We start from the raw sequence: 16244 nt of genomic DNA, 5'->3' as shown, positions 1-16244 counted from the left end.
TCTTTGCCAGGCACTGGTCAAGGTGTTGTAGGTGCTGCAGGGAATGGGAAGGCTAAAATGCCTTCTCTGGGAGCGAATTCTTGGCTGTGGGGAGACAGGCACTGAGTAAAAGAAGTAAGTAGATGATCCCATACTTTAAAAGAGCATAAGTGCTCTGAAGAAAAATAAATTGGGGGGATGGCTGGGCTGCTGATGGGAAGAGAAGGATTTGCAGTTTTAACTCAGGTGGTTAGTGAAGGGGCCGGTGAGTAGAGGTCAAGAAGATCTGAGGGTAAGCCCATCTTTACTCCTAATGAATTTGGCGACGTTGGGAGAGTTACTTAACTTTTGATCCTAGCTACTGACATGTTATAAAAAGATAATAATGCACCTGCTGCTGCATACAGCTAAGTGAGCTCATATGGAAAGCACGTAGAGTTGTGCCTCACGTCCGACTCCGAGGGGAAGAGAGTCCGGCTGGTGGCCCGCGAGGTGGACACTGGCCCTGGTAGCCAGAGCCTGAGTCACGGGCCTGGCGGAGAGCGGGTGCGGTCGCTTTGTTCAGGAGGAGGGCTGCAGTAAAGGTGGGGGTTTCGTGCGGGTGGGAGACCAGGAGAAATGGGTCTCGGCTGTGCGTGTGTAGGGAAGACGCGGGAGCATCGAGGTTCCTTTTCTTCTTCCTAAAGAGAATGTAAAAGACTCATTTTCTTTGCTTTGTTTTTGATAGGTCTGTCACCAATTGATTCTGTAACTTTATTTTAGTACCTAATCAAGGGTTTTATGGTCTAGTTTTGGGAAAGAAAAACCTGTATATATGTAAATACGTATGTACAAAGAGAAAGTTAAAAATAGTTGCTAAGTAGCTTTTCTTTAAAAGGAAGGGTGGTTAAGTGCTAGAAGCAGCTGGGAGAAGGAATTGAATGGATGATGGGGGAAAGCTTCCTGCAGCAGTAGATTTGACGTGACTCCTGAAAGAGGGGCGGGGCGCATGGTCTTGTGTTGGAAAGACACTGCTGTTTCCCAGAGGACGTTCCCTGGCACCTCAGGTGTGACAGGCCCTGGATACGGAAGGGTTTAAGGGTGACCCGGCTTTGCAAAAGCGTCATACCCTGTCATCCACTTGAAGGGCCACGCTACCCGCTTACTCACTGGAGATCCTGTCAGCCCTCCAAGGAAGGGACCTGCTGAACTGCGGAGCCTGCAGGGCTGGGCGATATGCGCAGCGACCCAGCAAGCTCCAGGGGTGTGGGTGCTGCCAGCTCCCTCTTCCAGCTCTGTCTTCAGGGAATAGAGCTGTCACTTGTCTTTGTGTACGTATTCGTGAAGCATTTGGAGCTCATTCAGCATGTTTACCATAGCTCTTCAAGTTTAGGAAGGAAAAAATCGCTCAAACAAGCACTGATAGGAAAATAGCTAATGAGGATTGCAGTTTTGAATTGTAGTTTCTATCTTTTATTGTTCTTTCCTCTGCTGCTTATTTATTTTGTTTCTGTGAACTGCTTTATAGAGTATTTACATATAACGAAAAAGAATTGTCTTAAAAGTTGCAAATGGAAACATTTTAAAGATACTGCCATTTTAACAAGGGTGTTTTCTCTCCCTCCCCGAGGTATATTATCCGAATTTGGGATGGATGTGCATTGACGCCACCGACCCAGAGAAGGGGAACTGGCTGCGCTATGTGAACTGGGCTTGCTCAGGACAAGAGCAAAATTTATTTCCCCTGGAAATCAACAGGGCCATTTACTATAAAACTCTAAAGGTAAGAGTGTTAGAATCAGTCTGCTCTTAGTTACTCTGTGTGCAGTTTTTGCAAGTGCTGTCCTTAGTTGTGACTGACAATGACAACTTTGCAGACTTTGAAAGGATGATGTCTAAAAGTGGTTCATCATGGTCTGGCCTTTAACTGTCCAGTCGCCACGGCTGCGTGTGCATCAGGGCACAAAAGTGTGACAGTCCTGTGAAGTGGTCCCATGTTGCATTTTTGTAGATGCTGATGAGTTAAGCATGTGGCAGCTACTTCCCCCGCTAAGAAGACAAATGCATTAGGAACTGTCTAATGGGCAGATTTAGTCAACTGCAAGAAACTGTCCAGAGCTGTGGTAGCGCACCGTAGAGATGAACAGAGTAGGACAATCCTTTCTGAGGGTTTGCGGTAGGGTCAGAGGTCACTAAGTCTATTCCGGGAAGTCAGTATTAGGAAGTATTGAGTGTGGCTGCATTTCTGCAATAAGCAAGCCCCTGTCTGTCTCCCTTGTCACGTTTTCTCCGAAGGCAAATCTGTACGCATCGCAAATCTGTATGCATCGTGCACAGACATGCTCTGGAAGGCGGAGTCTTGGGGCTCTAAAGTTAAGATGCTTGTTGCTTTTTAAAATAGGTACATTTGCTAAAATTGCAGTAAGGCGAATTTCTCTTTATTTACTTACTTTCATTAAAAATGTCATGGTTTGGGGGACAGTCCATGAAAAAAATTATTTCTGTGGAGTGGAAAAGTCTAGCTGAGCGAGTGTTGAAGATGGTGGGCAGCTTTGTGGCGAGCTCGGCTTTGCCTGCCTGGGAGCGGCAGGGCCTCTGGACGTTGAGGGAGCGCGCGGCTGCTTAACATCCCTGTCGCCTGCAGCCAGTTGGGCTTGCCCTCTGCTCATCTGTGCCCACATCCTTGCTTCCAGTCCCTGTAGGAACTATATTTTTATTGTACTTTCTCATTTAAAACATCTACAACCTTCTTTCTCTTCTCCCTTCTGTATTATAATAGCATGATTTTCTAGTAGGTGTAACTATACAGTTTTGTTATACTGGAATTTGAAGTTGGATTCAAGAATTCATTGTGTGTCTCAGATTAGTTTGAAGGGAGAGTCCCACCTGGTTGCATCAGTGAGGCAGAGTCCTGTTGGAGGGGAAGGGCCAGCAAGGGGGTGGATCTGAGATGGTCAGGGGAGCAGAGATGAGGGTGCAAGGGAGAGCAGGTGCGGGGAGATGTTGGGACACTGGGAAGTTTCTTCATCAGCCTGTCTCTGATAGCAAATCTGAGAAAAACTGAAAAGCAAGGGAGTGCGTATTTGAGAGAGTGAACTGGGAAGCCTGACTTGCGGATTGGACCCTGGCTTGCCGTGTGACTAAGGCACGCCATTGTAACTTCACCAGCTGTGTAACCTTAGGCAAGTCGCCTTTCTGTGCCTCCGTTTGGTTATTTGTAAGATACAGAAAATAACAGGATCACCTTCATAGGATGATCCTGGTGATTTCGTAGGTGATTATGGGTAGAGCTCTAGTGCCTAGTAAGTGCTGGGTAAGTGATAGTTGCTATCTTTGGCGAGGTGGTACGGGGTCATGGTTGGGGTGGGGACTGTAGCTGACTGCTTGTGAGCAGGTTTTGGCTTCGAGATGTGCGACTGTGAGAAATTAATTAAGCTCCATGTGTCTTAGTTTTTTCATCTGTAAAAATGGAGGTAATAGTAAACTTAACACATTCAGTTGTTGGGAAGATTAAACAAGATGATGTGTATAACGTTCTGTGAAGCGTTCCTTGTCCAACCCAATTACTCACAGTTGTTAACTAGCTTTACTGCGGCTGTTATTTTTACCCGTCGTCATCTGAAGTAATGTAGTTCTGATCTTTGCAGACTTCCCCCATACCTGCCCTCTAATGTTTGCTCAGGGATGCACGAGACCTTTCAGGTTTCTTGCTAGTGATTATCTAACACAGATGAGGCTTTCTGTGGGTTAGATTTTGTAAATGAATTACACTGATGTTTCTCTGGGCTCTGTATCACCTTCTCAACTATCACCCAGATAACTGGAAAATCCCAACGCTGGTTTGTTTTTAATACGATTAAAAAGAACTTTAAATTTCTGGATGTTAACTGTTAGCCTGCTTCATTCTTCTCTTCATTAGTTTAACAAATATTTGTTGTCTAGTATGTACCAGATATTCTTCTGTGGTAGTGAACAAAACAGATAAGATCTCCGTCTCATGGAACTTCCTATTTATGGGGGCAAGGCAGATAATAAGCAAGTGAATAAGTAATCAGAACAATTCCAGATCGTGGTAAACGCTTTGAAGACAGCGACCTGTGATGAGCCTGGGTGGGGGAGGGCTGCGGCCGCTCCCGTGGGCCAGGGAAGGCAGCCCTGGTGGCCCCCGTGGCTGGGCCGTGGCGGCCACGCCGAGGTCTCAGCCAGCAGAGCAGTCCTGGCTGACAGGCCCCCATAGAAACAAAGATACCGAAGAAGGAATATGCTAGAAAATAAGGGCTAAAACAAAGGCAGTTGTGGCTGGATCTAGGGGAAGAAGAGTAAATGAGGCTGGTGAGATGGGCAGGGGCCATGTTAGGTGAGGTGGGGCGGTCAGAAGGGCGAAGAAGGTACGAGTTCTAGCTTTCAGTTCAGCTCACCCATTTGAGAGTTGAGGCTTCTGACCTGTGACTTTTAAAAGGGCACATAGGGGAGCGGGCGGGGGGGAGTGGGCGGGGGAGGAGAAGCATGAATGTGCTTTTTGAGTTCTGTTAATTTTGGAGGATTTTATTTTGACCTAGTGTGAGAAGTATTTTTTGGAACCCTTGCCTCTATCTGTTGGGTCTGTTAAAATTCCAAGTTTATATTTATTGGTATTTAGACAGGAAAGTATGCTTGGTTATGTAAGGCCTGTCAGAACCCAGAGGAATAGTTGGGAAAGTTTAAAGTCTTTCTGTTTATTTTTTTGTTAAACATCAAAATATAATATATGAAAGAAGAGGTTGTTTGGACTTTTTAGTTTTTTTGTCTTATTTTTTAATCATTTTGTTAGCGTTATTCTATCACAGTTGTCCCAGTTTTTCCACCTTTGCCCTCCTCCACCCCCACAAACCTCCCTTCCACAGTCGATTCCCACACTCTTGCTCATGTCTGGGGACCATTCATACGTGTTCTTTGTCTAGTTCCTTCCCCTTCTCTCCACCATTTTACCCCTCCCCCCATCCCCTACGGTCACTTTCAGTCCGTTCCATGTTTCCATGCGTGTGGTTCTATTTTGTTCGTTAGTTTACTTTGTTCATTAGATTCCTTTTATAGGTGAGATCGTATGGTATTCATCTTTCACTGCTTAGCTTATTTCACTTAGCATAATATTCTCCAGTCCCATTCATGCTGTCATAAAAGGTAAGCATTCTTTCCTTCTGCTGTGTAGTATTCCATTGTGTAAATGTACCACAGTTTTTTGACCCACTCATTTACTGATGGGCATGTAGGCTGTTTCTAGCACTTGGCTATTGTAAATAACACTGCTGTGAACATAGGGGTGCGTAACTTCTTTTGAATTGGTGACTCGGTATTCTTAAGGTGTATTCCTAGCAGCAAAATCGCTGGGTCAAAGGCAGTTCCATTTTTAGTTTTTTGAGGAAATTCCATACTGTTTTCCACAGTGGCTGCACCAGTCTGCATTCCCAGCAACAGTGCACTAGGGTTCCCTTTTCTCCACATCCTTGCCAGCACTTGTTGCTTGTTGATTTATTAACAATCGCCATTCTGACAGGTGTGATGTGATACCTCATTGTGGTTTTAATTGCATCTCTCTGATGGTTAGTGATGTTGAGCATCTTTTCATATGTCTGTGGGCCCTCTGTGTGTCCTTCTTGGATTGGTGTGTATTCAGGTCCTTTGCCCATTTTTTAATTTGATTACTTTTCTTCCTGGTGTTGAGTCTTACGAGTTCTTTCCATATTTTAGAGAGCAAACCCTGTCCAGTGTTTTATTGGCAAATATGGTCTCCCATATGGTTGGTTCCCTTTTCATTTTGATGATGGTTTCTTTAGCCTTGCAGAAGTTTTTTATTTGATGTCGTCCCATTTGTTTATTTTTTCCTTTATTTTCCTTGTTCTAGGAAAATATCAGCAAAATATTGCTATGTGGATATCTGAAATTTTTCTGCCTATATTTTCCTCTAGGACTTTAATGGTGTCATGACTTATGTTTGTCTGTCATCCATTTTGAGTTTATTCTAGTGTATAGTGTAAGTTGGTGGTCTATTTTCTTTCTTTCTTTCTTTCTTTTCTTTTCTTTTCTTTTTTTTTTTTTTTTTGCAATTATCAGTCCAGGTCTCCCAACACCACTTATTGAAGAGACCATCTTTACTCCATTGAATGCTCATGCCCTGCTTGTCAAATATTATTTGACTATAGAGCCATGGGCTCATTTTTGGGTTCTCTGTTCTGTTCCATTGACCTATGTGTCTGTTCTTATGCCAGTACCAGACTGCTTTGATTATAGTGGCCTTGTAATATAGTTTGATATCGGGTACTGTGATCTCTCCTACTTTGTTCTTCTTTCTCAAAATAGCTGAGGCTATTCAGGGTCTTTTTTGGCTCCATATAAATTTTTGAAATGTTTGTTCTATATCTGTGAAATATGCCATTGGTATTTTAATAGGAATTGCGTTGAATCTATAGATTGCATTTTAATGATGTTAATTCTCCAGTCTATGAACATAGTATATGCTTTCATTTATTTGTACCTTCCTTAATTTCTTTCTTCAGGGTTCTATAGTTTTCTGAATACAGGTCTTTTACCTCCTTGGTTTAATTTATTTGTAGGTACTTTTTTTTTTCATGGCTATAGTTAATGGGATTTTTTCCCCTAGTTTCTCTTTCTGATATTTATTGTTGGTGTACAAAAATGCCATCGATTTCTAAATGCTGACTTTGTATCCTGCTCTTTTGCCAGATTCACTTACTAGGTCGAGTAGTTTTTTGGTGGAGACTATAGGGTTTTCTGTGTATGCTATCACGTCATATGTGAACAGTTCTACATCTTCCTTTTCTAATTTGGATGCTTTTTATTTCTTTTTCTTGTCTTATTGCTGAGACTATAATTTGCAGTACTATGTCGAATAAACGTGGTGAAAGCAGACACCCTTGTTTTCTTCCCGATCTTAAGGGAAAAGCTTTTAGTTTTTTCCCATTGAGTGTAATGTTTACTGTAGATTCCTTGCATATGGCTTTTATTATGGTGAGGTATGCTCCCTCTATTCCCACTTTGCTGAGTGTTTTTATCATAAATGGGTGCTGGATTTTATCAAATGCTTTTGCAGCATCTATTGATTAAAAAATGGAATACTTCACGAATTTTCATGTCATCCTTGCACGGGGACCATGCTAATCTTCTCTGTATCATTCTGATTTTAGTATATTTGCTGCTAAAGCAAGCACTGATTTTATTTATTTTTTAATGCAGATTTATATTTCCTGTGTTTAAGGACAAAAAAAATTTCTTTTAAAATTTGACTTATTAAAAAAACAGTACAGAAGCAAACAATAATTGATTGAAAAAGATATATTATTTCCTTCATAAAGGTCTGTTACTTATATAGCTGTTTTAATCTGAAGTTGGGAAGTATATAGCCCAATAATATAATAATCACCTTAGTTGCTGACAGTTTGGAAGGTTATTCAATAGCTGACAAATCACATTGCTTTCAGTCTAGCTATTCACAAGCTCATTAGCCATTTAGAAATTTTATAATATATTTAGGTAAAAACAGATTCTGGTTTGTTTTTATCTTGTGTGTTTTGACAAACAGAAGGGTGCCCTCCTATGTAAAGAGTTTGTGTTGATGTTGAACCTTGCCCAGTTGCTAGGACGGTGGCACTCTGAGGATGGGAACGCAATGACCACGGAAGCTCGAGCTCTGTGTCTGGGAGGCTCCTGGAAAACGCCTGGTGGTATCTTCCCCCAGTGTCGTGCTTACGCTGTTGGGTTAGGAGGAAGTTGGGAATATACTTTCTTCCCTCACTCCTTCCCATGTTCTTTTTTACTTTGGTTTTATTTAAGTCTTTACATATTTCTGCAAACTCTAATCACTTCAAATATTTTATGATACCACCATGTCATGAATATGTAACTTAACAAAAAATAGAGAAGCAAACTGTACATTTGGAATCATAAATGGTTTTATTTAAATAAAAAGGCCTGTTCCGTCAACAGAAATATATTAGCTCATCAGAGTGCCAAAAGGTATCTGTAATGGCTGTTTTAACTCACAAAATCTGATATCTTTTAACTCATTAAAATCTTATCTATATGAGGTTAGTTTTTTCTGTTTAGGTTTAACAGAATCAAGAGGGGAAACAATAGTATATTGGGTTAAAGGTAAGAAAATGGCGGGTTTTAACCATCCTTGGGGGAGTGAAGGCACTAGCAGTTGGTTTTATTTTAAAGAATTTAGAATATTTAAAATTTGAACTGTATAAACTGAGAATGAAACAAAATAATACTATTTTCAAGGGCATTATCTAGACTAAAATGTATGTTGAAGTTTAGGAACTGTATTGTTTCTAAACTAACGTCTTAGGTGGAATTTGCCCTGCTCCTAAAAACAAAGGCATCCTCTTCCATGACCCATGGTGCAGTGACCAAAATCAGGATGGACAGACAGTATTGTATTAGCTAATCCATACACTCTATTCAGACTTTGTCAGTTGTTCCAATGATGCCTGTATAGGAAAAGAAAACTCAGTTACGTTCAAGTATAATGTCTTTTATCAGTTTCCTTAGTTTGGCTAGTACCTTAGTCTTTGCTTTTATGCCCTTTTAGTTTTTAGAGAACTGGTCAGTTATTTTGTAGAATGTCCCACAGTTTGGGTTTCTCTTGTGCTTCATCATGATTAAATTATATTTATGCATGTTGGGCAGAAATCTCCAAAAGTGATGCTGTGTTCTTTTCTCTGCATGTATCAGGAGGCACATAGTGCCTAGTCTCATTATAAAGATAATGTTTTTCTTTTGTGATTAATAAATGTCTTTGGAGGACAGATTTTGAGACTTTGCAAATATTCTGTTACTCCTCAGACTTTTACCATCTTTTCCCAAGCTTTAGCATCTATTGATGATTTTTGCCCAAATCAGTTATCACTGAGATGATTGCCAATTTTTTTTTTAAATAGAATTTATTGGGGTTACATTGGTTAATAAAATCCCGTAGTTTTCAAGTGTATAATTCTTTAATACATCATCTGTGTATTGTATTGTTTGTTCATCCAAAGTCTAGTCTCCTGTCACTATCCCCCGTTTACCCTCTTCTACCTGCCTCCATTATTTCTTTTCCATTGATTACTTGGGAGTTGTTTTAAGGAAGAGCTTTCCTTCTTATTTATTTACTTGTTCGTTCATTCATTCATTCATATTAGTATGGCCTTATTGATTCTTATTTTATTAATTGGATTTTAGGTGAAATGTTATTTATGATGCTCTTGGAACTTTTCGAACAGTTGAGTCATTGTGAGAGAAACCAATAAGCCACTTCCTTAAATTCTATTTAGAAGAGTAATCTTTCCACTCAGTATGTTTTTTCTTCAGGATCTAGGTGTAATCAGGATGTTGGCGGTATATATCCTTACTGTTTATATAGCTGTTAAGAATTAATTGTTTAGGAGCATAATACATGTGAGGTGTTGTTAGGTATTTCCTTCTAAATTTAACTCGTCATGTAGACTCGATGTATGGTACAGAGGGCAAGACAGTAAATTGTCCATGGGTCCGAGCAGGTTGGTCCAGTGCATAGATAATATATTGCCAGGACACTTGTGTGCCCTTTTCTTTTAGCTTTTCCGTGATATAATTAGCGGTGACTTATAAATGTGCAGTGGCATATAGTTCTTCCTTATCGTGCTTAACTTGCTCTTGGAATCTGAACCGTGAGCTGGTAATTAGATTTCAGCGCTTCTCTTTCCAAACCTCTTGGTTCTTTCTGATTGTGCTTTACAATTCTCATCTGCTAGATTTCGTGGGCAAAATGGTTCCGGGTTTGTTTGTTTCCTTTTGCATGGGTAGCCTTGAGGCTTTGAACAGTAAGATTCGGCAGCATATGGCAGTTCTGAGTTGCGGTCTAGTTTAGTCAGATCCATAGAGAGCCCAGCGGATCCCTGAGAGGAGGCTGGCAAGAACTGAGGTCCTCCCTCCAGCAGAGGGTCCCTTCCCGAAGTCGTCCAACCCGCAGCGGCGGAGGGTTTAGGAGCCCTTCCTGCCCGGCTGGCCTCGGTCTCGCAGCCCCGCCCTGCCCCCGCCCCACCAACAACCGCCGACCTGATTGGCGAAGCGCCTGTCTCTTCTCTCCCTGCAGCCAATCGCGCCGGGCGAGGAGCTCCTGGTCTGGTACAATGGGGAAGACAACCCCGAGATAGCAGCTGCGATTGAGGAAGAGCGAGCCAGCGCCCGGAGCAAGCGGAGCTCTCCGAAAAGCAGGAAAGGTAGGAACCCTCCGCCGCCCGCTCCCCCGCCGCTCCTGGGCTGGCCAGGTCTGGACTTGGGTGGCGTCTGCAGCTCTCGGTGACCTTTTCCGGACCGGCAGCCGGCGTGATCTGGCCCCCCTCCCCCCGGGCCGCTGCTGAATCACGGCTCCGGACGCCACTCGGGCTCTTTTCTAACTTGGGGCCGGGAATCCGGGCGTGGAAAAGTGCAGGGACCCCAGCGCCGTCTGAGGGCTAGTTGTCACTGCACTCACGGACGTCAAAATAGCTGGACTAGCGGGTGGGGGCAGCCACCCGTCCCTTCGGTGCACTCCCGGCATATTCTTAGCTTTTTGTGCTATTTGCCAGCGAACGCGTCATAAAATGTGTTCCGACAGTGACATTTCCAGGTCCGCAGATTCGGTGCCCTTGTGTCCAACCAGGATTGTGCAGTAAGGGCCGGGCGCGCTGTGGCCGACGAACTCGCGTTCCCCAGAGGGCAGGGAGCCGGCAGGGCTGGGCTGTACCCTGCCACTCCGCGCGGATCGGGCACTGTCACTACCCCTCACAGGCCGGGCCCTGTCACTCCGCGCAGCTCTGCGCTCCCCCCACCTCTCGCGGCCAAGCCACGGCGCTCCTCTCCCGGATGGGCCGGCCGCTCTTCTCCATCCCATTCCACGCGAGGCCAGGCCGCGCCACGCAAGATTGCAACACTTAGGGGGAGGCTAAGGTCTTAGCACAGCGGATCTTTCTGAAATTAGGCCATTAACAAAATGGAAGTTGAAGGGCGTGCTGTTTTGTCATTTTTGACTCAACTCCAGTAGTTTTGTTTTATGATGTTTTCAAACCAAGGTAAAGCGTAGTCACCCTTAAGAAAGGGAGGGGATCCCGGTAGGAAAGTAGTTTGGTTGGATATATCATATTTCTGGCTGGCATTTTAACACGTTGTTGGGATTTTATTTTTTATGAGGAATTTTGATGTGAATATCTGAATCCTTCATAGAGCTTAGTTTGACTGTATGCCTGGGCACAATATGGTAGTTTCTTACTCATATAAAACTTTTTTTTTTTTTTTTTTTTTTGCTTACCTTAGTCTTAAGTAAATTTCTGTAGTTATTTACCCTAAGAGTCTCTCCTTAATTCCGTTCATTGCAAAGTGATTTTGTGGACGTCATACGGTAAATAAAATCACTACATAAACTTGATTTTGGAAAAAATGTAAAAATAGTATTTAAAAATGTAGCAAGAAGTCCCTTTTGATTTTCCCATCATATATTCTTTTGTATATCACAGTGTCATGTGAATACAACTAACTCATCCAAGGAACAGTTTCTGGGCCTTCTACTAAATACATGTTCTTTATTTGTTGAATGGGATTTTGTTGCTGTTTTAGGTCATTAAATACTTGTCCTGAATCAGATGACCAGGGTCTAGAGAATTCCCAGGTGTTGTTTTGTTTCTTTTTTTACTGTTTTAACTGGGTACTGAGGTTTTGGTGACATTAGGCTTAGTGCATAATTGTTTGCAAACTGTTCACATAATTCAAGTTGTTCCTTTGTTTAGTGTTCATTTTGTTTATAACTAACGTCACCACCCTTTCCAGGTAAGTTGTGATTTGCAGGGGTTGGAGTTTGGGGGAAAGGGAAGATGTTGACTCTTCTACTAAGCATAACTAACGCATCTGTTGAAACATATATATAGCTTAATGGAAATAACTCTAAGACTTTTCTGTTTGGCATATATATTTGGAACAGTTTATTGCTTTTTGCTTTTCTTTTAAATTCCTTAATTTTTTAATCTATTCATTTAGTTGAATTTGGGAAAAAGAACTGAAAATAAACTTTTTGTTTATTAATGATAAAGGAACTTAACACATCTTCATTTTCATACCTGCTTAAATTGCTGAGTTTTTATTTCGAGTTAAGTAGTTCATATTTCTTTTTATCCTACTATTATTTTCATAACTACTCTGGGCAACATATAACCCACTGAATCTTAGGTTTTAATTAAAATACTTGAGTGAGGCTCACTCTTGGAACTTAGTCTGTTTTGAACAGCTTACTGGTAAAGAGTCATGTTTGAACTTTATGACCTAAAGTTTGGAGAGTTTAAATAATGAGTCAAGCCTTTTTTTTTTTTTTTTTTTTTTTTAAATACTCTGTGAAGACTAATTTATAGCTTGCAAAGACCTGAAATGGGGAACTTCTGCTATGAACTTGGTTCTATCCAGGTCTTCTGTATGACCTCAGACATTTTAATATCTTTTCAGTCAGCGATGTCAGTGAGTAAATCAACATAAATGTCACTCAATAGCAACGTTAACTTAGTATTTCTGAAAGCCAGATGTTGAAGACATGCAGCTGACAGGTAGGTTGACAGTGGACCTCACTTCCTTCCAGTTATAAGGCAGGCAGAGAGAAACAAAGGGCTGAATTCTTCCTAGTCCTGGGCCCCGGCCCCTTTGCATGGCAGCTGCCATGCCTACAGCTGTGCATGCATGTGCTGCCTTTCAGAATTCGTTGGATTGCTGGGCGTCATGGGGCATGTTCTGGGCAGTGGAAAGTCCTGATTCCTTTACATGCAAAGTGGCCCCTTCCTCTCCTTCTGTGTCCCGGGCGCTCAGTCGTTCATTCAGCTAATGTTTGTGAAGTCCCTGCTGTGTGCCAGACACTCTGCTAGGTAGTACCGTGCAGTGTTGGGTGAAAAAGAAGCAGTAACTCTTCTCATGGCACCTGCAGTCTAGAGACAAACATTTAAATCAGCGAAGTTGCTGATCAGTGCCTAGATGGTTGGCACGAAATAGGCCCGCAATAAATATTCGTTGATTGGCCAACAAAGACTCACACAAACCTGCAGTGAAGGAAAAGAACACAGTGCTGTAAGAACACAGTTCGTATTGTCTCTGACCAGGGAGCATGCAGTTTTGCCACAGGCCAGAGATGTACACACCTGGGGCGTTTTGAGCTAGAGTTTTGGATTCTCCGCTTTGTAATTCAGTCTAACTTCTTACATGTCTGAACATGAGAAGTATCTTGGATGGGACAGATTAAACTTTTCGGGTGTAGAGGAAGGGAGGGTTTTATTGCTGGGCGTTTCCGATTATTTTTTATTTGAACCATAGAAAGGTTATAATCTGTAAAATCAAGGAAAGGCCAAATTTGGATGCATTTACTATCTTTTCCATTTCAGTCTCCTATTTATTAGTGTGAAAAATTGAATTTGCTTCTTAGCAACAAACAATGACTGTTGGCAATTTTTTTTTGCAAATGTTCTTTTCAAATACAGTAGAATATGATAGCAGAATGTGTTGTTGTCCTCCCCTCTTTTGGCTCCATACGAGCCCTGCATGAAGTTATTTTACCCTAAATTACCAACAAGGGCTCTGCTTTATAAAATGGGCTTAGTGGGAAGAATGAGAACTGCGCGACCCATCGGTTTTACCAGGTGACCGGGCCCACCGTGTCATCTCTCTGGGGTGTGGTTCTCATGGCTTTCAAAGGGGGTGTCATGACATGGGTGATCCTCGTGCCGCCTAACCTCCCAGGGTTGCTGTCCAGAGCAAATGAGAGCAGTAGAAAGGGAGCAGCTCTGTGCAGCAGGTGAGCCCGTGGTCCTTGTGCCACTGGCAGAGCAGGGCTGACAGCTACATCCGCGTTTCTCGCGGAGGAACCACTGCGTTTGGGCGTGTTTCGTCAGTCAGTGGTTCTGGATGTTTACGACGCCCCCATGGAGGATCAGAAGCGGCAGTGAGTCTCTCCCCTCTCCCTTCCCGTGGGGAGCCTCTGTGCCGAGTCGGCTTTTCTGTTGGCTTAGTTCTAACCTGTTGACTTTCCTATTCACATCAAATGAGGAGGAAAGTAGAAAGGGAAAGTTACTTAGAACAGCAAGTAGTTTTATTGCTGATACCTGGGCAGTAAAGAAGACAGAAAATTTGTAAGAAAACCAGTAATGAACTACAGAGAGCACAGTTCCTAAGGTTACTCAGCAGGTTCACGTAATGCTTTATAAGAGCTGTAAATAGCCCCTGAGAGTATCAGCTAGTTTATAGTATTTATCCAGGTGACTTGTAGCCACCACAGAACAGTTAAATTATAATCAGTTTATAAAGGAAATATTTCATCTGTCTCTGCAGTCAAAATTGTTCAAATAAAAAACCTTGGTACTGTGACAAACACTCAAATTCTTTGACATTGTACATGTTTGAAGTTCTTTTCTCAAAGGCAACAAAGCCAATAAAAATTTATAGTCACTTTAGGGAGTTAAGGGATCCACACACAAAATAACTAGGCCTGAGGTAGTTGATTTTGGTTTTTTTAAAAGTGCTAAACTAAAGGACCATTGGCGGTAGGAGAAGGAAGGGGTAACTCGGGGCTGGGGCGGCTGGGGCGTCTTTATGGGGTGGTGTGGCAGGCTGGGGACGTCTCAGAGCAGAAGGAAGCAGGGAGGACGTGCAGGGGAGCCTCCAGGGCTGTGAGCAGGTCAGAGATGTTGCGAGTGTGTGGATGGCCTGCCCCCCAAGTACTTGACAAGTGCATGCCGTATCTGTGTCAGATAAGATACGGTTCTGGGCGCTGAGGTTCCAGGTCCCTGGTCCCATGGAGTTGACAATCTAGAGAGCGAGGAAGTCCGCCAACCAGGTAAACAAGACAGGTCTTGTAGTGTTACTAAAGTGTGTGTGTGTAAAGTATGCCATGACTGTAGACTGGGTAGTCAGCAGTGGCTTTTTTGGAGGCTGTGGCATGAATGACCCAGGATGGGATCCATCAAGTTCTAGGGGCTGAGAGCTCCAGGAAGAGGAAGAATCTGGGTGTTACTATTAGCATTTTGGGAAATTTATTGCTGAGGTGGTGCCTAGTGAGGGCTACCTAGTAACTCGTGAGTATTTTTGAGTTATGAAACTCAATTCTGCAAAGAGACGCATTGGCCCCTCTTCTACCAGGCACTGCATTTAGTGTTTGGATTGGTAGAGAACGTTAGAGAGGTGGCTCAGAACTATCTGGGGGGAGCTTGTCCATTTTATTGCAGCTCGATGCAGGTCACGCTTCAACTGGGTGTTTTAGTTGGTGTATATGGGGTCCAGGATAGGGAGGGGCTGAGCAGGAGCCTTTTGGGAGAGGAGGGGAGCGCGGTAGGAAGATCCTCTAAGAAGGAAGGTGAGGAGGGGACAAAAGAAAGAGCAATGCATGGGGTGGGGAAAGAAAAACTCACAAGACATCAGGCCATAGGACACTGCCAGACAACAGGTTGAAACAGATAGATGCAGTGGGAGCCTCTGATGGAGACGCGGAGCCTTCTGGGCAGAGTGTGGAGCTGCCGCCAGACAGTCAGAGGCTGGCTGGTGGCTGCTTGGTGCTGGGCGCCCCTGCGGGCATTCCCAGTTAGCCCGAGCTTCTGTGGCATCCAGACCGTCTCCCTGGTTTGTACCAGCCTCCGACGAGGATGTGGAAATGAGTGAGGTGGGATAATTTGTCCAAGTGAGTGTCGGTCGGAGCTCAACCCAGGTTTTCCATGCCTGTCCCCACGCAGAGTGTGCCGCCGCCTGTGTACTTTTCTGCGTGGTTTGCAACAGCAGAAATGACTGCATGGGTGCCATTTAAAGATAAAATCAGGGAATACATTCAGTAAATGTGGAGAACAGCTGGGCCTCAATGGAGTTCGCGCTCCTTGCCTTTCATAGCAGCAGACAGCCCTTCCACTCTCCTTGCCGGAGCTGAGGGGCGGACGCCCAGCCACAGGGCCTGCGATGGTGGCAGACCTGGCAGACCGGGCCCTGAGCTGCTGCCTGGGGGCGTGGTAGGCGGGCCCTCTGTCCCTTACTCACCCTGGTGCCTGTTGGCAGGGGCTGGAGCGAGGCTGGGGCAGTTGGAGGTGGCCACGTTTCTGAGAGAATGTGGCCCCTGCAGTAAGTGCCGTATGACTTGCAAGATTGTTGCCTTAGGCCTGAGTGAGCGGGGTCCTCGTCCCCTCTTGCAGCTCTGCTGCCTTGGAGTCGAGGGATGCCGTTGCCGTGCAATGGGTGTCCCATCTCTGGTGGTCGCGTGCCCTGTGGTTCGCTTCTGCTGCTGC

At 43.8% G+C, this 16244-nt stretch overlaps 1 protein-coding gene and 1 non-coding gene across 6 annotated transcripts in view; one reads left to right on the top strand and one right to left on the bottom strand.

The window, feature by feature from the left end:
- The window catches only part of PRDM2 (PR/SET domain 2), a 114660-nt gene that overhangs the window by 39643 nt on the left and 58773 nt on the right, over nt 1-16244 (top strand). For all 5 annotated transcript variants that reach the window (XM_054579712.1, XM_054579716.1, XM_054579713.1 and 2 more), the window contains 2 exons: nt 1589-1741; nt 10073-10199. In XM_054579712.1, the coding sequence (XP_054435687.1) occupies nt 1589-1741; nt 10073-10199 (280 nt within the window). The remainder of the gene's footprint in view (nt 1-1588; nt 1742-10072; nt 10200-16244) is intronic.
- LOC129075700 (U6 spliceosomal RNA) lies at nt 7057-7159 on the bottom strand. The gene has a single exon (XR_008529674.1). It is a non-coding gene; the product is annotated as a U6 spliceosomal RNA (small nuclear RNA).

The sequence above is a fragment of the Pteronotus mesoamericanus genome, unplaced genomic scaffold (assembly GCF_021234165.1).
Source record: "Pteronotus mesoamericanus isolate MK-2021 breed Mesoamerican mustached bat unplaced genomic scaffold, CSHL_Meso_final contig_557, whole genome shotgun sequence".
NCBI lineage: Eukaryota > Metazoa > Chordata > Mammalia > Chiroptera > Mormoopidae > Pteronotus > Pteronotus mesoamericanus.
Note: the sequence above shows the minus strand (reverse complement) of the source record. Positions and strands in the feature narration are given on the sequence as shown.